The following is a 22,331-nucleotide window of genomic DNA, read 5'->3' on the forward strand; positions in this document are numbered from 1 at the left end:
TCATGCCTCACTGGAAAAGCGTCAGGATATTAGTTAAAATCTCGCCTTCGTAAGGACCTTCCGTATGCTCGTCCTACCTCCCCTTTCGCCCTCGACAACACGTCAGGTTGTCGTATCGCCGCTTGTTGCCTCATTTTCTTGCGGCTGTCTGGTCAAAAAATGTCTTTGGTTCCGCTTCTGAATCCGCCTTCTATCTTGCTTTTTACCCGTCCCCTGGGATGGTAATACTCTCAGCTACTCTCGCCTCTCTTTTCGCCACCTTACCCTGCTAACTTTTCCCTTCCTGTGTGTCTGAAATTTGGTACTTTTCCAGAACACGCATGCCTTCTCAAACAACACATCCCTAACTCATAGCTCTGCTAATCGCAAGAGGCACGCACCGCTCGTGTCGCCCTATCGAGGCACTAGAGTCTCGCATCTCTGAAAAGAGGCCGAAACGTTGGCGCTTAATCTGTATGCTCTCTAGCATGCGCCCTCCTTTTGGAGGGCGCAACTCTGATTGTGGTCGGCACTGACCACAAGGTTGCAAGAGTGACACGGTGCGTGTGTGCGTACAGAACGCACAACGGTTTCCTATCGTGACACCAAGAGCACGCAGCAGTACAGTTGTAACACCGTCTGGGTCCGGCTCGGGGAAGTCGGCCTTTTTCGTCTGTCGCCAACGAGGGATTCTGTGCCATCGGCTTGCAGAGACATTTGTGTGTATCTGATAGAGCTCCTTGTGTGTGGGCATCCACGTGCACAGACGAAGACGCATGTATGAATGTACTACTGCTATCTGCGTGATTGACTGGGCGTGCCTCCAGGTGTGCCTCTGCCTCCGTATATCTGTTGTGTTCGTTATGACTGTTCTCAGTGAACGGGGGCGCACAGCTACGGGTACATCTCTAGGTACATCCAGACAGATATGAATGCAGTTCTGTGTACGCCTACAGTGCAATTGAGGCTCGCGTGTGTGTTTGCAGTCTCACGTGGCGAACGGCGGTGCCGTTCGTGTTCTGCGTTCTGAGGACCTCCGTCTTCCGTTTCTGTGCGTTCTCTGGCAGCCGGCCGATTGCCAGCTGGCGATTTTCTCTTTGTCTTTGACGCTCGAATGTCTCGCGCGGTGTTCAGTTCTCTCTCCTAAACCATGCACAGCCGCCTAGCTATCACGCCTCGGTGGCAGCGTGGGAGAGTCGAAACGGACGACAGGAGAAAGGTGAAAACGAGGGGGAAGGAAGGCTTTCCAGGGGTTCATCGAACTCGGACATCCTCCAATCTAAATCGAGCGTAGCACTGTTTGCCTGAATAGCAACTTTCGCCCCCTCTTCCCCTTGTGGGTTTTTCCTTTTCCTCGTCTTTCTGTGGATGCCTCCCTCGATCCAATGCCCTACCGAATCTCCACCTCCGGCGACTTGCGACGTGTCCGGCGTCCCCTTTTCAGGGAGTCTCCCGTAGTCGCGTTTCGTTCGAATGCAAGCAAGGAAACGAGCAGCTACGTTTCACCCCTCGTTTCCGCCGCTGCTGCAACTTGCTTCTTTCCCCCAGCGACAGGCCGGTGTGTTTTGCTTGAGCCCGCGGCCTTCTTTTGTTCGCAGAATGGCGGTCTCTGGCCAGGCGGAGGCTGCAGCTGATCGCGGTGTCCTCGCGAATTTGCTTTGCTTGCCTTTTGATATATGGTGGAGAAGCCGGCAGAAGCGGCGAAACGAATACGTGTTTTTCCTGACAAATTACAACTTTCACGAAGACGGCGCGATTCGCGAGAGACTGTTGGAGGGGCCGCGCCAGGAAGTTGATGACGAAACCGATGGCGAGGGTAACCGCGCGGGAGACAGGGAAGCTACCCGCTCTCTCGACACGCACCCCGATGTCTCCGGAGAGAGGAGACGGGACACACGGCAGTATCGCTCGGCGCTTTTGCGGCAGCGCGTGCACGCGCCTGTTCATCACGTCGGCGACAGCCACGTTTCGTTTCTGAGGGGTTCTCGGCCCGCCAACGAAATCCACACCGCCAAGTACACCAAGGTTACCTTTGTCCCTCTGGTGCTTTTCTACCAGCTCACGCGGTTCTCGAATTTCTACTTCCTCTGTGTTGCCATGCTTCAGCTGCTTCCTGCAATTAGTGACTCCGGCGGAGTCCCGACGTACCTGATTCCCATCTCGATCATTGTCGGGCTCTCAGTCATCAAAGAGTTCTTCGAAGACTACAGCCGCCACAAAAGCGACGAGGAGGAGAACGCCAAACAGGTTTTGGTTTTCGAGAGTGGCAAGCTGGTGGAAAAGCAGTGGAGGGAGGTGCGTGTCGGGGACGTCGTGAAGATCACGGCTGGCCAGCAGTTTCCTGCAGATCTCGTGCTCCTTAATTGTGCACATGACTTTGGGATTTGTAACGTCGAAACGAAGAACGTGGACGGAGAAAGCAATGTGAAGAGCCGCTTTTGCTTACCGAAACTCACGCGCATCTTCGCAGACGACAAAACAGCTGGAACCGCTAAGGTTCGCTTCATTTGCGAGCCTGCTTGCGACAACCTCACGAGTTTCAACGGCAAGGTGATTCTTCCCCCCCTCTCCAATAGAGAACCTGACGAAAACGATGAGAGACACAGGAACTTGATCCCCAGTTCGAGACACCGGTCTTCGAGGTCGGGGAGCACAGCTAGAAGCACGACTGGGTTGCATCAACAACAGGCAGACGCGGCCACCGAGAGGGTCTGTGGAGGGCCAGGCGCAAGTCGCGCCGTGCACGACACGGATGGGGCTGGTGGGAGACGCATGCTTCGCGAAGGCCAGCTTCCGCAGATGGAATCCAATTCTCTTGGCAAAGGAGAGGCATGGAACTCACCTAAACAGAGGCCTGGGTCGTCCTACCGCGCTTCACGCTTTTCTGCACTTGACGCAGCCCCAGACCCAGAGAGCGCTGTCCTCTCAGAGCAGGCGGTGATTGACCCACATCTTGAGTCAGAAGGCAGCGAGGAGCGGCCGAAGGAACTGACTGGCGTCGGCATCGTTGGAACGGGAGAAGCGGACGGCGAAGAGAGAGAAGGCAGCAGGCGTGAAAGTCGGAGACAGGAGGCCCCGGAGATTCAAGCCGGACGGGGGACTCACAACCCTTCAGCCGATGACCCACGACCGGCCGTGGAAGCTCCTGACAGACGAGGTCAGGGGACAGAAGAGGAAATCGCGCTCAGCGTCAACCAGCTGCTCTTAAGAGGCACATCGATGGTGGAAACCAAGTGGGCATACGGAGCCGTCGTTTACGCAGGTCAGAAAGAGGAGACCGAAGCATAGGAAGATAAGGAGTGTGCTCTTGTTTTCCGCTCGGCATCTTCAGAACTCCGGTCCTCTTTTCCGCACCTTTGGCTTTTATCAGCTGCTGGTGGGGGATTTGTGGCTTGGTGCCGGTTTCCCTCGGAACGTTTTTGAGCTCTGCGTTCTATCTCATTCTACCTCGCCGACTGGTTCTTGTCCCCTCTTCAGCTTCGTCTGTTCTTTTCATATGTTTTTTGCCGTGCCGCAGTTCCACTGCTTTCACATGTGGTTTCTGTTTTCTCGGGCGTCACCTGCATTCCTCGTGCTTCTGAACCTCCAAAGAGTCCTATATGTCTCGGCTCCTCGATTCCAGGCGACTAATATGTCGACGCATCGTTCCGCCGCCTTGCTGGTTCACCGCCCCGTCGCCTCATATCTTCGACATCTTGCCCTCGGGAAACCACCCTCAACTCTTCCTTCCTCCTCTGCGCATGCCTCTTCTCTCGGTGTCCGAGCGGTTCACTTCCCCTCCTGGCGTTTTGTCGTTTTGTTCACTGCACAGGGAGACAGACGCGCCTGATGATGAACAGTCGCGTGGGGGCGGTGCAAAAGTGGTCGCGCCTGGAACTCAACTACAGCTCCCACGTCGTGGTCATGATCCTGGTTCAAGTGCTTTCAGTGCTTCTCCTCTCCTTCATGTCCATCTACTGGATCGAGACGCAAGGCTACCGGGCAACGTATCTCGACCTGCGGTCTTATGTGTCGACGATCAAGAACTTTGGTTTAACCTTCGGCGCAACCTTTCTGGTCTTTGCCTCCTTCGTCCCCCTCGACCTCTTCATGCTCTGGGAAATCTGCCGCTTTGTTCAGGGTCTCTTCATCAATTTCGATGAGGAAATGTACAGCGCCGAAGCCGAACGCCATGCACTGAGTCAGGCAGCTCAGGTACGTCGGCAGAGCCACGGGTTCACCAGACGCAACACACGTGGCCCCGCCCGGACAGACGGGGCATTCTCAGGAGGGGGGAGACGCGGGAGGCGCTCAGGGAGTGCGCGGGGCGTTAGAGGGACGTGCAAAATCTAGGGCAGCGCCATGCCGCACATGTGAGAAACGGACTTCAAGTGGGGTTGTGTCGAGAGCCTCGCGCAGAAGGTCGCTCCAACCCGTACACTCAAACCGGACTAGCTATCGGATACAACAACACAGAAGCCTTTGCTTGTCTCACGGCAAAGGTTGCCTGTTTTTACGCTATCTGCGGCGGCGCAGTCCTTTCCGAGGCATCAATGTGACTTGGCGGCGACGCTCGGGGATTCTCGAGTGCAGTCCTGTTTAACGTGAAGCAGCTCAATGGCCCTGGCTGACTAGTCCGCTCCCGTGTCGATGCCTGGTCGCTTACAAGTGACACGTGAGGTGGGGACAGGGGCTAAAACTTGCACAATAGCGACTGGCAGCGCATCCTCACCACTCTCCGTATGTGGGTTTCCGTGGCCTTTCGGTCTGCTGGTTTCCAGCTGATCGAAGAAATGGGGAACGTGACCCACGTGTACAGCGACAAGACCGGAACGCTCACGAAGAACCTCATGCAGCTCAAGTGTCTAGGCCTCGGAGATGGCTTCGAGTACGGCATGGATCTCTGGTGCGACGACCGCGCGGAGATGAATGTCGCCGATCGAAAATTCCAAAAGCAAATGCACCAGGTCCGTGACCTGTAGGGAAACGCCCCCCTCCACGTTCCATTGTGTTATCAGAGCATAGTTAAGATGATAACTCTTGTGGAAAGAGTCAGGTCGGTCTAACGTCCCGTTATACTATATATATCACATGGCTTCTGGTACTTTGAGATCATACTACCGGCGAGAAGGGAAGTGTGTTTCAAAGAAAAGGGATGTTTAGCGGGGACGTAGAACGCACTCCCTTCTCCCAGGAGCTTCGTTTCTTTTCCCAAAGAGTGATCGCCTGTACTTTGGACTTGCTTCCCGAGCGAGTGTCTGTGGCGATCTGAAACCTGTTCACATTTTTAAAGTGTCCCTCACGACTCTTCGCAAGGCCAGTGCTTGCCAGGAGAAGGGGTGTTGTCCAGACTCAAGATGTTTTCTCTGTTCTTTTTCGAGACGCTGGCGACTCTCTCATCTTCTCTCCTTCTTATCTGTATTCGCTTGCTTTTCAGCTGAAAGCCGAAGCCCGCCGGCGCGGGGCTGTCTCACGCCGTCTCGCCCAACAAGCCGCGTCGACTTCGGCCTGCCTAGGCATGCCGTGGCCTGTCTCGGGCGGCCCCGGCGTCGCTCCTGACGACCACCAGGGGCACGCGGGGGCCCGCGGCTTTGGCAAAGGCGTCCCCAGTCCCTGTGTCTCCACAGATCGGTTTTGCCACTCTGAGTTTGGAGGCACGGCAGGCGACGCCTGGTCCGAGACCGGGGCGACGGCGCAGGATTCCTCAGACGCTGTTTCAAGGACGCCTTCGCGTTCGCGCTGGCCGCTCAAGGACAGGGGCCCGCGAGGAGCCACCGGCGGTCCACGCAGAGGTGGGACCGAATCGGACTTGTCCCAGAGGCAGGGTGGAGCGGCAAGCAGCAGCTCGGGGCCTCCGCAAGCTGAGGAAGTGCTTTCTCGAGTTGGTTTTTCGCGTCACCAAGCGAGAGAGAGTGGCCTAGAGAGTCGCTCGTCCCCGCTGTTCCCCGGAGGCGCCCTCCGTCCCACTGTGTGCCATCCAATCTTTCTCCGTGAGGCCAACAGCTTTGTCAGTCTCGACCGTGTCGAACTCGCAAGGTCCCTTCTCCAAGCGCCTCCGAAAGTTGTCGACTGTGCCCGCCATCTGTTCCTCATCATGGGCATTTGCCACACCGTTCTGGTTCGCGAGAAGAGGCGCGACCAGCGGGAGGAGTCGGAGCCCGCCGGACCTCCCTCGCTCCTCGAGCGCGTCGCCTCGCAGCCGCTTCTCGCGGATCTGGTGCCGCGGAGAAACAGTCTGGATGGAGAAGGCGGGGACGGGAAGCGCGGGGGAAGCCGGCTGCGCGGCGCAAGCGAACAACGTTATCGCCGGCGAAAACGACGCAGGGGGATCGGCTCGGCAGCTGTGGCGGCGCTTTCCAGTTGCGCGGGAGGGGGCGGGCAGGCGCTGCGGAAGGTGAGTCGTCCGCGGCTTCGACGGAGCCAGACGATCTCGATCGGAGACAAGATGGAACACCAGACGCGGGGCGAGGGCGAGGACGGAGTGCCGGGCAGAGACGCCTTCGCTCCGGATCCCCGGCGCACCGAGTGGGTCGACGAGGCATCTGGCTTTGCTTTTCGCGAATTCGACGAGGCGCCGCCGCAGTACGACGCGAGCTCGCCGGACGAGTTGTGTCTCATCAGTGCATGCAATTACTTTGGTCTCGAGTTCGCCGCCCGGCCTTCGCTCATGGACGTGGAACTCGAACTGACTTCCTCCTTCATGGTCGAGCTCCTGCTCGGGTGGAAACGCGAGGTTGAGGCCCGGAAAACGGACCGGGAGAGGGGACGCGAGGCGGAGAGTGCAGGGGGGCGGAGCCTCCCCGAAGACGAGAGGAGCGGTCTCGAGTTCACCGAGATGACTCGCCGGCTCATCGTGAAGCAACTTGAAAGGGCCCAGCGCCTCGTCGCGGGTCCCAGATCGACGAAGGCCGGTTCCCCGCCCGCTCCCTCGGTTCCTGACTCTTGTCCTGAGGCCAGCGAGAGTGCGTCTGCAGCTGCGCCGACCGCCCGTGCGGGCGGCGAAGGCACAGAGGACAAGGGAGCTCAGGACGGTCGAGAGACGTGGTCCCGAGCATTGTCCTCCGCCGTCGCTTCGGTCGAAAAGTCGCAGGCGAAAGAAGCCGGCAGCCAGGCCAGCGACAAGCGCCGTGTCTCACGGTCTGCCGTCCCCTTTCTGTCTTTTGAACTCCTCGATGTTCTCGAATTCGATAATGACAGAAAACGAATGAGTGTCATCACGCGAGGCTTCGATGGCCGAGTTCTGCTCCTTTGCAAAGGAGCAGACACGCAGATGATAGAGGTACGGGCGAGGTCGGGCGACACCGGGGGACTCGCGTGGGGAAAGTGTCGACGATTTCACTGAAGCGCAACGCTGAGCCAGGCCAGCGGCACAGCAGCATGCGCTGCTCGCGTCTCGAGCGTCGCGTTTCTCTTGGAGCTGCGCCGTACCCTAAAGGAAGCTTCGCGCTCAGAATAGATATAAGTCCAGTCTAGGCTCTCGCGCGACCTACACGGTCAAGCCTGCTGGGTTGGTGAACTGCGCGCAGGTGTTTCTCTGAGTGAAGTCCGGACAACACGACATAGGAGGCACGATGGCGAGAGGTCGCCTCGAGGGAGAGGCTCGTCTGTTGCGGATCATCTGCGATGTCGCCTTCTTCGGTCTGTGGGTACTCCGTCGTCAGGTTGCGGCGCGTGGACAAGAGAAGCACTTGGCGGTCATCAACGCCCAGCTTCACGGCTTCGCGTCGTCCGGACTCCGAACGCTGGTCTTTGGGTATCGCTACCTGCCCCCGGAGCTCTACTCAGAATTCCATGGGCGGTTCACGCAGGCGCAGCAACTTCTCGGTGAGGCCAGACCCGAGCCGAACCCTCCACAGCAGCTTCGATGGGGTCCGAGTCCCTATTCACTTGGGGCGTTGATCGCCGCCAGGCACGGAACTTCCAATGTATACCGTTCCTGCATGGCGACGTCGGCAAATACGTGTTCGTACACAGAAAGACAGACAGCAACCCACACTATAAAAGGGGAGGTGGATGTGGAGTTGTGCCGCTGCTACAGGACGTGCAGCCAGCGTTTTTGTCGGTGCGCGAGACGCTTCCAGGACGACTTCAGTGGGAGAAGAAGCCGAAGCTTCCCGTCTGGTTCGTGGCGTTTTTCCCGTAGAAGCAAGTCCTAGGAAGCGACTGTACATAGAGTCGATCTTACGCATCGTCTTTGTTATCGTCGCAAATTGTCACTGCGACACTCTGTTCTTCACAGCCCTGTCCTGTTGCCTTGAAGCTCCACTGTCCCACGCAGTTCTACGAGGGTGTTCAGCAATCGAAAAACACTGCTCCCGGCGCCTGAATGCTAGACTCTAAGGGCGTTGCCCCCGTTGTCTCTGTAGGCGAGGAACACGAGAAAGCCGTCGCGGACTGCCTTGCAATGGTCGAGAGAGATCTGCTGCTGGTTGGCTGCTCGGGCATCGAGGATCGGCTTCAGGATGACGTTCAGGGGGTAAGGTCCTCACAGCGCGCTCGGCGTTACCCACCCACGGCAAATTTTCAGTGGCTGCTTAGAAAAACAAGTTTCTCTCTCGCATTTTTCACTTTGGCGTTCTTCGCGTACTCCTGACCCCTCGGTTCTGAGTGTCCTGCTTTTAGCTGTGCTGCTGATTTCGGGTCTTTCTGTCACTTTGCCACGTGCAGTTGACCTTCTCGGTCTCTTCTTCACCGGCGCCTTTCTCTCCACCATTTGCCCTCCTCCGCCCCATGGGAAGCTGTCTGCACATATCGCATGCTCAGAGGGATCTGACTATTGCTCTAGAACGCGTCATAGCCCGCGGATGTCGTTTCGAGGCCACGCTGCATTGGTTAAGCTGCTTCTGGGCTGTTCTGTGCTCGCTTATTCCGTGTATAGTGCCTTCGTTTCTTGCGTGATGTGCGCCAGACGATCAAAGACCTGAAGGCGGCGGGGATGAAGGTTTGGGTGCTAACAGGTAGGTCTGCCCCTGTCGTTCCCCTGGCGTGTCTTTCGCTGCGACGTCTATAAATTAGATACCTCTAGCCCCTTGTCGTGTCTGCCTCTCCACGCGTCTTCGCCAGCGGATCTCGCCCTTGTTTCTCCACACGACACAGCTTCTACACATAATCACAAAGTATACCTGTACGGAGTGAAGAACGTTTCCAACAAAGACGTTGTGTGTAGGCGTCATCTCGTAGAGCGTGTACAGGGCCCTATCAACTGCCAGCAAGTGACATCCGCATGCGCGTGCCTCAAGTTATGTTCTGATGCGGATGTTTGGCTGTTGCGTTCGGAAAGCAGCGAGGCCAGGCACTCGAGATCTCTAAACTGCGTCCGTAGTCCTTCAGAGATGTTGGTCCGTAGACACGGCAGAACCCCTTTGTCGGCCGGGAGGGGGGAGTCGGACTTCAGCTCTTTCTAACAGAACAGAGGCACGCATCTCCCCCTATTTGCGCACGCCCTGTGACGCCGGTTGGTCGCCTGGGACCTACGAGGGAACTCCGCGTTACCGTTTAAGAGTTAAAGCGAGTGGGAGGGAAAAGCCCCCTTTATCGCCTCACCGACCCTAGGCCGTTGCACGGCACTCTGTGGACTGTTTTCCTGTTGCTGGCATGTCTCCTAATAAAGCTGTGGCCCACTTGCTTCGGTTGGCCTTGACGCTTGAGACGTGGATTGCATCACAGGGTTCGTAGAAGCTATACCGTTTCCTGTTGTCCAGGAACTCTCGCCTCGACTTTGGGCTTTGCTTCTGTAGGTGACAAGTTGGAAACAGCCATCAACATTGGCCACAGTACGAACCTGATCAGCGATAAAGCTTATAACGCAATCATTGACGCGGACAGCAAGGATGCCATTGCCGAGCAACTCACCAGGCACGAAGTACGTTCGTTTCCGTACACTGAGATCGGTTCAGAAAGTGCTTTCCGCAAGCGTCAAGTATCCGTGTCCCCACGTCGTTTTCTATGTGTGTATACTTACTGGTCACGCAGCCAGCGGCAGTGAATCGCCACGACACGTACAAGCATCTGTGTCTAAGTATACAGCGAAATGGAGGTGCGTGTATGTGTATGTTGCAAGCATCACACATTGTAAACTTTTTTTCTGAGGTATGCGGACGTGTGCGCAAATACTGCATGCTGGAATATCACCTTGCTCAAAGTGCGTCGCCTGCGGGCCTCGGGAACGTATTCTGTGCGAGCGGCCGCGGCTGGTCACCCACTGTTGCGCGGTCTCTCGAGTTTATGGCGGTCGCAGGGACACGCATATAGGGAGAGAAACGGGGGGAGAGGAGGGAGACTGAGCATGTCTGTGAGGGCTGTCGACGGGGGAAGCGCAAAGACCGCGGAACGCCCGTACAGCTGAACGGGTGCCTGGTCGTGTCTCAGGCTGAAGGGCACGGTAGCCACAAATCTGTCGACGACTGGTTTTTGTGGAGATATGCTGCTTCGATCGCCACTGTAAAAAGTAGCGTTCGGGCTGCGCTTTCTCTGGTTGTTTGTCTCGGTCAGCGGCACTGCCACATGGCGAATCTTCTCGACCAGAAAGGAGGAGACGTTCGCGATAGTCAGTGGTGGGCTGAAATCGACTGGGGAGACTTGGGTATGGACCCCGAGGAAGACGAAGAGGTAAGCATCTCTCTCTGCAGGAAACACACGAGCAAACCTCGAGCGTCGGTTCCAAAGGAGCATGACTGGAGGCAGGTCCGGACCGCAGGCGGAGAAGGGTGTATCCTACGGATACATGTAAACTGGTGCGTGTCCGTCAACGGTATTGGGATGCCCCTTGCTTTTGGGAGTACGTCGGTGACCGCAACGAAACAAAATTAGAAAGTGGCTCTCGATTTGCAGGGCTGCCCCCCCCCATGGGCCTCCATGCTTTCTGCTCAGTATCGAACATGCAACGTCAACAAGGAATCGCTGCGGAGCCTGTTCGATGCTGAGTTTTTGTTCTCGCGGTTCCCAGTCTCCTGTCGCCGCGTTTGTGCATGTGGATTGCCCCTCACTCAGGTCCGAGAACTTCTTGACAAGCAAATGTCGAAAACGTATCGTACTGAGTGTTCGCGAGGAGAAGGGGCATATCCCGGTTCCTCCACGGAGAATGCGTCAATGGATTTGCCGCCGCAACCGGAGGCGACAGATCCGACTCTGTTCCCTGACCTGTCACACAAGGACCATCGGCAAGGCAATGCGCCACTCTCGACCCCAGGCAGTGGGTGTGGATCAGCAACTGATGCAGGAGACCTCGACGCCGAAGAAGGCCGGGGAAATGCACGTAATGAAACGACAGCCCTTCTGCTGAAAGACTCTCCGCCGGGTTCGACACGGGTGACCCGTGTCTCCAATGCGAAGGACGTTGAGGGTACGTGAAGCTCTAGAACTTTCCTTGCCTGTGCAATGGCGAAAAAGTCTTCGATCTGAGAACAGGCACTGCGTCTGAGTCGCAGGAGACGCGAGAGAAGCGCTGGCACTTTGTGGGTCACGATTGCGAGTCTCCTCCAACCAGGAGTCGCAGGCACGGTAGATACCGCGTAGAGTTTCGGTGTGAACCGCGTATCGTTGTTGGAGAACCTGATAATGCCTCTCGTGGTGTTTCTGTCACTGCGTCTCCAGATCGCTCGTCTCCGACTGGGCGGGGCACGCTCCGGGCGCCAGGAACCTTCCACGTCGCCACGGTGCGGTCTCGATCCGAGACGCAGGTTGAGGCGAGAGATTTGCCCCCTGTGCCAAAAGGAGACTCGGCGGGGACGGCCGGGTTGGGCACACCTGGGAGTGGCCAGGAAGAAGTCAGTTCGCAGGGGGGGGCGGAGCAAGTCGCCGGCGTCGCGTTGCAGTCGTCTCCCAGTGCCCCAGCTGCCGGCGGCGGCGCGAAACACGGAGGGAAGCAGCACGGGAAAAGGCAGTCAGTTGCTTGGCGAGCGGCGAAACGCATCAGGGGGGGTTTTGCAGGGTTTCTCAATAGTAAACAGCCAGGCGCGAGTGGCGACTTGTGTTCAGACGAGTCAGGCACGGACTGCATGACTCAGTCTCGAGGTGTTCGCGGGGTGCCATGCTTCTCGGGCTTGGGGGGTGATGTCCGGTTTCGAGAGTTCAGCGAGTTCTGCATGACTGTGACAGGTTCAGCTTTAGCAGTTATCATGCAAGATCGTTTCCTGAAAGTCAAGTTTTATTCCTTAGCGCGTCACGCCTCCACGTTGATAGCCTCACGAGTCACGCCCAAACACAAGGCGTTGCTTCTCAGGCAAAATTCAGCATTCAATCCACGAGGGACTTCTCTAGCTATCGGCGATGGAGCGAATGATGTAGCTATGATCCTGGCAGCCTCCGTTGGAGTGGGCATTTCAGGGCGCGAAGGCCTGCAAGCTGCCCGGGCGGCAGATTTTTCCATCGGCGAATTCCGGCTTTTGAGAAAGCTGTTGTTTGTCCACGGACGCGAGGCTCTTCGTCGAAACTGTATTCTGGTGTATGTCTGCATTTTCCGAAATGCGGTTATGTGCTGGTGCACCCTAGCCATGAATTTTCTTTGTGGCTTTAGTGGGCTAGATGTGTGGAACCCCTGGACGAAACAAGTCGTCTCCCTCGCTTTCACGTGTCTGCCGATACTCGGTTTCGTCACTCTCGATCGTCAGGTTCCACATAAAGTACTTCTAGACAACCCGGTGTTATATGAAATCATTCCGTCCACTTTATGGCCCTATTATACCAGTCAGAGGGCTGTGCAGGCGCGTCAATGGCTGCAATACCTGGTCCTCGATCCGGCAGCGCGGGCGTGCCGGGCGGTTGGGATGCTCCTTGTGTGGCCCTTCGCCCGTTGGTGTCACCGGATAGATCTCTCTCTTCTTTACGCGTGGTTTCAGCATCGAAAGAAACCTGAAAATGACCGGTGTTACGGCACGCACTGTTTGCTTATCTGGCTCGCGTTTGCCCTTTGGGTAGCTGTCTTCCAGTTGACATTTACGATCTACAGTGTGGTCGGTGCTTGGACGCCGTCCGTGAATCGGTCTCATGGCTTTACGTCCCTTCAGCTTGACTCTTTCTCTCATGTCATGGAGTTAGCCTACATTATCATCGTAAACGGCGTCGTTGCGGTGCTGTCCAACACGTGGACAGTTGTAGAAATCGTAATACATGTAGGAGAGCTAGCAGCAGCACTTCTTTTTTGGGTCGTCATCACGTACTGGAAATTGTTTTTGAATATCGGCGGAGCAGCGATGCTCCATGGAACCTACGTTCTTTGTTCCTTGTGTGCGCCGTACTACTTTGGGCTTACCATAACAGTCCTGGTTTGTCTCCTGCCGCTTCTGGTGCCCATGGCATGGCAGATGGTCCGCAAACCCGCGCTGGAGCAAGTCCTGGTTGAGCAGCTAAAATTAGGGGCCTACAAACCCGTGGCAGCCAGGCGAGGACGTCCGGAAGGGGTGGCGTATGTCGCCGTGGAGAGTCCGCAAATGCGCCAAGAGACAGGAGCCCGGGGGGGCGAGGACGATTACAAGGGTTTCGCGTTTACACACGAGCCGGTCTTTGGTGTGCTTCCAGCGCTTCAGGAGGCATACAAAGCACTCAAAAAGACGGGGGAAGGTGCGAAAGTGCTCCTTCGCAAGACGCAGACATTCATAAAAGGTGGAGAGGGGTCCGATGCGAAGAAATAAGTCACGCATGTGGGGATGATTCAGCCGCTCTTGAGGGAAACCTCGAAGACGTTGGCAGTCAGCACGCTCTACCATTTTCTGTTGTGCTGACTTTCTCATCCGCGTTGTATGATCGCGCAATGATCTTTCACCACCAGATGTTCCACGCGGTCGTGATGGCATTGCGAGAGGTGGAATCAGAAATCTGCAGTTACAGAAGAATGGTGAATTCCTGACTTCACAAAACGTGAGCTGCATTGCTGGCGACTAATCACAGTTTTAAGAGCTATCTATGTATGTTTTGTGTGCGGTCCATAAGCATGTACTCTTTGTTCTGCCATTTTTGGAGGAGATCAATCCTAGCGCCGTGTATTTATAAACGGGTGCCTCGTTGTTCCGTGGTTGTTACAAGAACCACTTTTCTCTAAACCTTCGTAGCAGCTGCGACTCTAGACGCTGTCAGCATTCAGGTGGTGCTTATATTGGTTTGGACAGCTGCTGTAACTGGGGAAACATATTTTTGGGCTGTCCAACCAGAGCGAAAACCGTTGTTTTGGGAGATTCCAGAACTGAAAGGGTCCGGTTCCATTAATATGGTGGGCTCAGGATCGTCACTGAGAGGGTTTTCGTCTGACAGTGTTACGTGTCAACAGCGGCGCCTATTAGGAACTGGTGAAGTCAGCTTTACACCTGCCGGTAGATGGGCGATTCCACCGGGAAGGAGTAGCACACATTCCCTGAAAAGGAGTCATTTCTTTGTGGTTACAACACTGTGGCACCTCGAGTTCCCTGTCGACTGTAGCGACTTTAAATATCGTTCTCACATTTTTGCGGTGTCATTTATGTGACGCTGTCATAGTCTGTAACCGTGATTCTTTCCGGCGGTGGACGTGAAAACGTGTGATGTAGACGATATGGAAACACGGTCGTTTACAGTATACAGGAGAAAATGGCGATCACCATTTCATTCCATTCTCTTTTCACTACCCCGCTGGGTTCATTTCATCTTTCCGTAGCTGTACTAGTACACCCGGCACCGCTGCCTCGATGTCGTATCCACAAACCCTTCGCAGAAACGAAACATGGCAATGCAACATGTGTCCGTCGTACGTTGTTAATCACGTAGATTCTGTAGCATCTGTAGATATGGTGAGAAACATGGGTCTTTCACAATCGACAGCGTGTTTTTACCTGAGAGTCTGCTCTGGTCACTGCTGTTAGGAACCGACAGTCTCACCGTAGGCAAGGCGATGTTTGCCCCTCGTGGGGATGAGGACGGGAGTAAAACCTGCAAGTCGACACACGCACTGCGAAAGAAATACAGAGCAAGGCGCTGAAGTGAGAACAAAACGGCGAAACAGGCAAACAACATCAACTACGGAATACCTCATTTCTGACCTTCTTTCAATAGCCGTGCCACGTGCATGGTGTCGGGAAAGCGCTTTGTATCTCGACGAGAAACATGTCAAAGGAGTGCTCTCTCTGCGTCCAGCCGAGCGAACCTGCGCAACACGTTTTAGACCAGGTATTTCTGGGTCCTTCGACACTAAAAACAAGGTGATTCGCAGCCCCGCACATTTTCCGATGTGCGCGTACTGTGGAAGTTCTACTGTGAGGGAGGCCTCTTGCTGAGTATAGCTTGCATTATCAGCAAGGGAAAGCAGACTGATGTAGATAGTATTGGTTCCAGGGCCAATGCCAGGTCCAGATGATCGGGCCAACCTCCGGATTCTGGGAAGCACAGCGGGAAGTTTGTGCATTCGGGCTGTCGGAGAGAGTTAGCTGACTGCAAAAGGATCGATCCGAATGAAATTCTGTTGGTCATTACCTAATTACTGCGTCGGCCCAGAGGCCAAGGAGCGGGTTTGACGATAGAGCCGCACGACGTGGAAATGTGTATATTGCTTCGTATGATTAGGGCACCCTTTATTGCAAGATAGTGTCCACTGGTGCGCCAAAGAAAGTATAAATAAAATCTATGAGAGCTGCCGTGTCGATTGCCGTGCCAATGGTACAAGTATCTCCACACCCGTACAAGGGACTCCGGCGATCGCTCAAGAGAGGCACGCCTCCGTCCGCGTATTTCAGACAGGCGCGTCCTTGCAAAGGACAGGCCTCCCTCCACACATTCCTAACGGCTCTTCAAACCAACTTTTTCTCGCTCGCTGACGTGCGAATCCCGCTCAGGCTACGGGGGGGGGCCTACAGTGCCCCGTCGCTCTTGATTGGTGTTGCACAGTTGCCAGCTCACAAATACCCCTTTCCGCCCTCCAATTTGGCCTTGCCAACGTCAGTGCAGGCAGCTGTATCCTTCACGTCAAAAACGCTACGAGTTGCGCCGTTTTTCTGTCCATGTTGATTTTGGGGAGTTTGGATGCTGTGCGAAGCACACTTTGCCAGCACGGCAGTGTGTGTGTGTGTGTGTGTGTCGAAGAGGCGTGTACGTTAAGCGCGCGTTCGGCAAATTGTACAGAGCATCGCCAGAAGCATTCTGCCTCGTCCAGAGGGCTCCTGTGAAAGTCGCTTGCGGTATAGTATGGTTGAATCTAGACCACGAGGTCGTCAATGAATAACTGAATGCGGCTAGTTAGGATAAATTGGTGGCGTGTCACTTTGGGTCAACCCCTATTCACTGTGCGTGCTTGACCAGGAGAAGCCGTTCGTCAATAATTGCCCCTCTTCGACGCTGCTACACACAGCCCCTTCAGAGGAGGCTCACAATCTTCTGCTGGAAGGCAACGCGCCGCCGGCAGAACAACGCTCCAGAAGCAGGTTTCTAAATCGGCACGGCGTTCTATGGCTACCATGCAAGTAACGGTCCGACGCATTTGAGAAAGGGATAATTCGATCGCTGGTGAACGTGTAGAGATAGTACGTTCAAGCCTAATGTTAGGGCGACGGCGTGGCCTCTTTGATGACCCCTCTCACGCATCTTCCTTTCGTAAACGAATAGCTCTTTGCCAGTTTTTCTGCTAAGATTAAGGCAAGTCCATGCAGACTTCTGATGGCAAGGCGTTACTGTGGACAGCTATCAGCGACACTGCCCGGACCTTCCGTTTCGCAAGGCTCCTTTCCATAGCTTTCAAGAACTTTCGCGCCGCCGTAGTGTTTGCAGTTCCACCGCGCATGACAGGTGAGATTGTCGCAAGATGCCGCCTGAATTTGTGTTACTGTTAAAAACCTACAACTCCCCTGAGTACAAAGAGTTTCTGGCATTATCCATACAAGATGACTTTACAGCAAAATGCCTACTGTATATGTGTGGACTTGGTGTACCGTTCTGAACAAGCGTCACTGGCTTGAGATGTGCACGTGTTGAGTTTCCGTTATCCCCGCCGGACTCCACGTGCGCCAGCAGTGAAGCATACCTGTTGTCAGTCCCCATACCAAGTAATGCTTATGTTAGCATTATTTCGGCGTGTAACACGGCTGTCCGCTCACCACTGAAATAGAGATTCCATTTCCACAGGTTTTTTGTCGCCTCAAGTCTGTGTACCAAATGCATGGCCGGTGTCACCGTGGACACCGGCCAACTGAAAGAGGAGAGAAGGAAACGCTAGTTCCAGGACGGATCACGCGACGCTAACCTGCGTTAATCACAGGAGAGGGGTCGTCGCGAAACCCACTCGGGGGCGGGAACGAATGGATCAGTCGTAAGCACATACGGTATATCGTTTTCAACGCAAACGATTATTATAATGCAAACTCAGAAGGTAGCATCAAGAAGTGTGCTTTCCATTTTCCATTCACATCCATCCGTGTCACTGGATAGAGGTAACCTGCTAAACCAGACGGCCTTCAAGATCAGGAGGCTTGCGTGCACTTTCCATAGCGCGACGTATTGGTTTTGGGTGTGCTGACCTTAAATCGCGTGTCACTTTGTACCGGTGTGGAAGTCTTCCTCTGTAGACACCCTATCAATTGACCGACTCCAGGGACTCCGCAGCCCCTTCTCCGCTTCCACGCTGAACGAATACCTTGGCTTCCATCGGCTCGCCGATCGGAATCAATGTGCTTGTTTCGGGCACAACTGCGACTGCCTTCACGTTCTTCAGCAGGTCGTACAGCAGTCCGTAACCGGTCATTTCGCACGTAACTGCCTTCCCAGGGTTGTCGACAGGGCATTCCAGCAGGAGGACTCGTATTTGCGGTGCTTCAGTCTTCTCGAAGTTCTCGAGCAGCATGCACTTGGATGGAAACTCCCGAGTTATTCTCAGGAACGCCACCCATGCCCGACAATATTTCTCCGGATTCTGAACGCAGCAAATCGTATCAGAAACCAGAATGATTCGACGGTGGCCTAGCTAGCCATTACACCTGCAAGCTTTGCCAAACGCTTTCCAAAGAAGGCGATTCGCTGGTCGCGCGCAAATGCACTGTGTGGTGCCACATATTTACGAAAACCGCTAGTGGCGCGAAGATGTCACTTCGACGTGAAGTACGTCTCAGCCGCTAGCCGGTTGCTGGAACGATAAAGGTACCTACCGCCAGTTTGAAGATGGCGGCAAGTATTCCCTAATATGGCGTCAAAATGGCTGTCTCTCCCCAACACTATCCACTCGTTCTCCAGCAGGCACATCGTTGCCTCCAAGTGGGCTGCGTCCACAGAAGCGATCACCCTACTTTTGGACTTACATGTGCTTCCTTCGTTAAGACTTCTTTTCCCTTGTTCACATTAAACTTGTGACCAGGAACTTGGACAAGAGGCCTCAACCACGCTAGCGCGTTGTCTACCGGCGTGCGACTCCACCGGACGTACAACGAATCAGTGTCCTTCTCGTACCTGAGCACACCATGGAGGAACCAGAAGCCACGGCAGAGTAAGGGAACGGTATTTGGTAGAGACTCCAAGCAGCCCACTGGGGGGGGGGGGGGGGGGGGGCGTACCAGAGTCCTGCACTCGCATTGAGCGAACAACTGAGAGCGTGCGAGGTCCACACCACTACGATGGCATCCTCTCGCAGTCTCCAGATATCAACAAACGAGGGGAGGATCACACTACGGTACGTGGTTGGGCATTAGATCACACCTGGAGCACACCGCAAATGAACAGCCACGCGGGGAGAACACGACACGGCTGACCCAAAACAACGCATGTTCGCCACATTGAGAGTGGTGTCCGGACGCCTGGTGGCGCGAGCTTACACTAAATAGGCTCCAGAGCTTAGCTCGGCTTCCATGGGAACAGAGGTCCTTCTGGCTTTGTCGGACTTGGGGAGGGTCATGGGGACTGGAGGCGGCGCTTGCTCCCGCTTTGGGGGGGGTTTGAAGACGCCGCCCTTGATTGGCGCTCTTTCAACTCCAGCTTTTTCTGTTTTGTTTTCTGCTACCGATACGCGGGTGGCCGCCGATCCCGCGCTGGATGAAGGTGGCGTCGCAGTCGTCACATCGTCTGAAGGAGCCCCTCCGCCAGAGTGCGCCTCGACGGGCACACTCACGACTTCGTGAGACGAAGCGTCCCGTTGACCACCGCAGCAGCACCAGAACATTTTGTGCAACAATGAATAGGAGTGCAGAGCTTGTTAACAACCGCCAGAATAGCTCCGCAAAGAAACGGAAACCCCTGAACGAAGCTCAGTGGAAAACGGAGAACTTTTTGTTGTGGGAATGTTACTCAGTGCATCGTCGAGGCGTAGCGCATGCTTTCGCTAGTCACGTCTCGTCAGCATGAAGCGGATGCCCCGCTGCGACAACCGCGCCAGCAAGCATACAGTTTGACGTCGCAGAGCACGGGGAGTGGAACACACTCTGACTTAGAAGGAAGTCTTACTCAATCTAAATGAGTGTGGAGATGCAGGAAAGAACACAACGCCGGAGGTATGGTCTTTTGCGGGAAAAGTTTTGGCACGGAAAGGAAACAGCGACTTTTCCGTAGAGTTTTCCGCGCCGGCTGAGTGGCGGCGAACGTGCCTGATTCACAGCAACGCAAAAGTACGGGGTTAAGAAAGAACAGCTTCTGAGAAAAGCCTCTAAAAGCATTTTTCTTTAGTTCACAAAAGTGGGGAAAAGGTGATCTTGGATCTTGAAGGAATCGGCCACAAGTTGGAAAGGTTCAACGGTGAAATTCCCCGGGAGCTTCCTGGGTAGCTTCTCATCGCGATGCGTAGTGGCTGCCCGAACACGTGCACAAAGCCAAGCGCTGGCACAAGCCGTCAACCGAAGGACGGCGGACTCAGCACAAGATAACTCGCAAAACCTTTTCTCGGGTGCGTTGACCGATAGTTGTGAGGTTGATTTGCTTGGCGGGGCCATATACACCCTGTATATATCTCAAACACAGCTATATTGTCCAGCTGCATTCCATGCACACAAACGTACCGCGCTCTCTGCGACATTCGTCCCATCGAAAGCCGGTCACGCAACTTCCGCAGTCAGGAGTAAACGAAATCACCATCAACTGCCGTTCTGCAACGTCTGAAGCCAAACAAAGTCGCTGTGAACGGAGGATGAATTGTTTGAGGGAGGTAAGCTGGGATCGTATGTCTAAGGCATGTCCCCTCTGAGAATTCATGTTGGTACCAGTGTGTATGTGTGTACTAGGGATTAACGCCGGTGTACCGTTTGTCCACCGAACAGACCGCATACTGATACCAAAATGATGGATGTTCAAACACATACAGGAAAAGAATGGCTAGAGAACTGACCTGGCTCAGGTTGTGTCGGCTACGGGCAGTGCAACCTTACAACAGAACCGTAACACAGAAAGAAAGTACGTTCTTGACAAAATCTATGCTGTGACGCGTCTACTATCTTTTCACATTTCATCCACAACTAAGAAACGTCTGCGTTACTTTGATAGGGCGAGAAGAATTTCCCGGGCCTTCGCAGTCAACTTCCTCATCTGAAAGCATTTCTAAGCCACAACGGTGGAATTGCGTACAAGGTGTGGGAGTCCCAGTGGGTGCAACACTACCACCACACTTGAGAGGATCTCGCCATTTCTATCGATGATACTGGTTGTTTATCTGATAAAGTGAAGCATCCAAAGAAGGAATACCGAAAGTGTCGTCACAGGCCTTCCGAGAACAGGGATCCGCAGGCTTACTCGCCCTCGAACTTATGTAGTTGACGGACATCTTTCATTCACCGCTCACAGCGTAGAAGGGTCCTCTCCGAAGATACCTAGCAGCTGCGGATTGTCAGTACAAAGCACGATGTTCGCCGATGCGGGCTACTTTGTTTTCTTGCAGTCAACGGCCCCTGTGTTATGGTTTTCATCGAGGCCCACTACATAGTGCGGGAGTCATCTAGTGTGGTTCGTTTATTACACGGAATATGCGGCCTCATTCGAAGCGCTGGCAGCAGCACCGTGGGATTGCACGAAGCAGCAGAACCAGTAGCTCGTGTTAACTGCAACATCTGTTCGGCTCCTTGGAATGTCTCCCCAAGAGATCAAACGCGTTAATTCTGGATTTCCAGGCACGCTACCATTTCCTGCAGCCGCCACCTCACGCGTAGTCTTAATCAGCCATTAAAGGCAGCTAGGGTGGTGCACGGTTATCTCTCAGACTTCACACCGCGCTGCACGGCCACTACGATACGCTTGTGATTTGACGACCACAAATGACAACGAGATCCGGGTAATAGTCCAACTGCTCGACGAACGAATGCCTCTGGGAAACGCAACCCTTCCTTTTCAGTGAAAACATATGCATACTCCATCTGCCATTCATAACTCCCACAGCTCCCAAGTGGGCTGACAAGAAGTCCTGAACTAGTTAACAACGACTCGCGACTCACATGGCTATATGAGTTTACGGGCACTAGGCGGACAGCAAATTCACAGAACGCACCTCCGTCCCCGGCAAAACATATATATTAAACCTGCGGTAGCAGCAATGGTAGATACACTCTGTTGCCTTTGATTTGGAATTGTATACTTCCCGGTCAACACCACAAAACTACGAAGTTACTCGAATAGACCCCAGACACCACAGCGCCCCGTTCACCTAAGTTCCTCGTAGAATGCACACCCAAAAACTCTTCAGCCCTCCGCTGGCCTCTTACCAGCATTTATTGTGGTAAAGCCCCAACCTTTCCTGGGCTGCCTTCATTGCCACTGGCGAACTGTACGCCCCACTGTATGCATGCGGATCAACACACGCAGCATGCTGTCCCCCCGCACCACTCGTAAACAACCGAGCAAGTAACGCCTTCATCCACCAAAACGACGGAAAATAACACCGGCACAGAAGAAGTTCCCCCCCCACGCACACTTTCCGTTCTTCACTGGTTCGGCTACGCCCTCGACAATTTGGCCGGAGAAAACACGCATAGTCGGTTGGTGCGCTTTTCAAAGTTTTTTTCGATGCGCTCAGGCCCTAACAAAGTAGCGAGGTCCGCAAACGATAGGGCAATGACCGGCAGAAACCCGACCAAGCTGAAAAGCTGCATGCATTGCACCCTCGTCGAAAGAAACGTGTGCATTCCCAAACGAGGACCGACACCATTCTGGGCCCCATTTACTCCTGGTTCGTCAAATCAGGGGTTCACTGCAAGGTAGCTTACATTCCGACGCCTCCGTGCACTGATGCTACCCGTGTGAAGAAGAATTAGCACTGTCAAACAACCACGGAAGAAGTCAGTAGACGCCGCAACCCCCTATTTGAAAAGTGAGATGGGTTCCTGCCAGGCATCCGTTTCTATTTTCTTGAAGACAGAAGAGCACTCATTTGGCAACCACCCGGCGAATGCCCTCAACGGGAGCCCTCAACCAGTTTGAAATCCGCCCAGTCTTGAAACGCAGACGACAGTCCACCTTTTTCC

At 54.6% G+C, this 22,331-nt stretch overlaps 2 protein-coding genes across 2 annotated transcripts; one reads left to right on the forward strand and one right to left on the reverse strand.

Annotated features, from left to right (window-relative positions):
• Nucleotides 1–1,578: 1,578 nt before the first annotated feature.
• Nucleotides 1,579–13,586, forward strand: NCLIV_028530 (putative phospholipid-transporting P-type ATPase; the record flags this gene model as incomplete). The annotated part of the gene is made up of 11 exons (XM_003883047.1): nt 1,579–3,241; nt 3,791–4,173; nt 4,740–4,925; nt 5,396–7,237; nt 7,620–7,782; nt 8,325–8,434; nt 8,867–8,915; nt 9,660–9,820; nt 10,450–10,566; nt 10,948–11,299; nt 11,551–13,586. The coding sequence occupies 11 exons, from the start codon at nt 1,579–1,581 to the stop codon at nt 13,584–13,586; spliced, it is 7,062 nt and encodes a 2,353-aa protein (XP_003883096.1).
• A 3,896-nt stretch (nt 13,587–17,482) lies between these two features.
• Nucleotides 17,483–19,054, reverse strand: NCLIV_028540 (conserved hypothetical protein; the record flags this gene model as incomplete). The annotated part of the gene is made up of 3 exons (XM_003883048.1): nt 17,483–17,818; nt 18,201–18,348; nt 18,711–19,054. 3 exons carry the CDS (start codon nt 19,052–19,054, stop codon nt 17,483–17,485), a joined length of 828 nt encoding a protein of 275 aa, XP_003883097.1.
• Nucleotides 19,055–22,331: the final 3,277 nt, after the last annotated feature.

Source organism: Neospora caninum, chromosome VIIb, assembly GCF_000208865.1.
Source record: "Neospora caninum Liverpool complete genome, chromosome VIIb".
Taxonomy (NCBI): domain Eukaryota; phylum Apicomplexa; class Conoidasida; order Eucoccidiorida; family Sarcocystidae; genus Neospora; species Neospora caninum.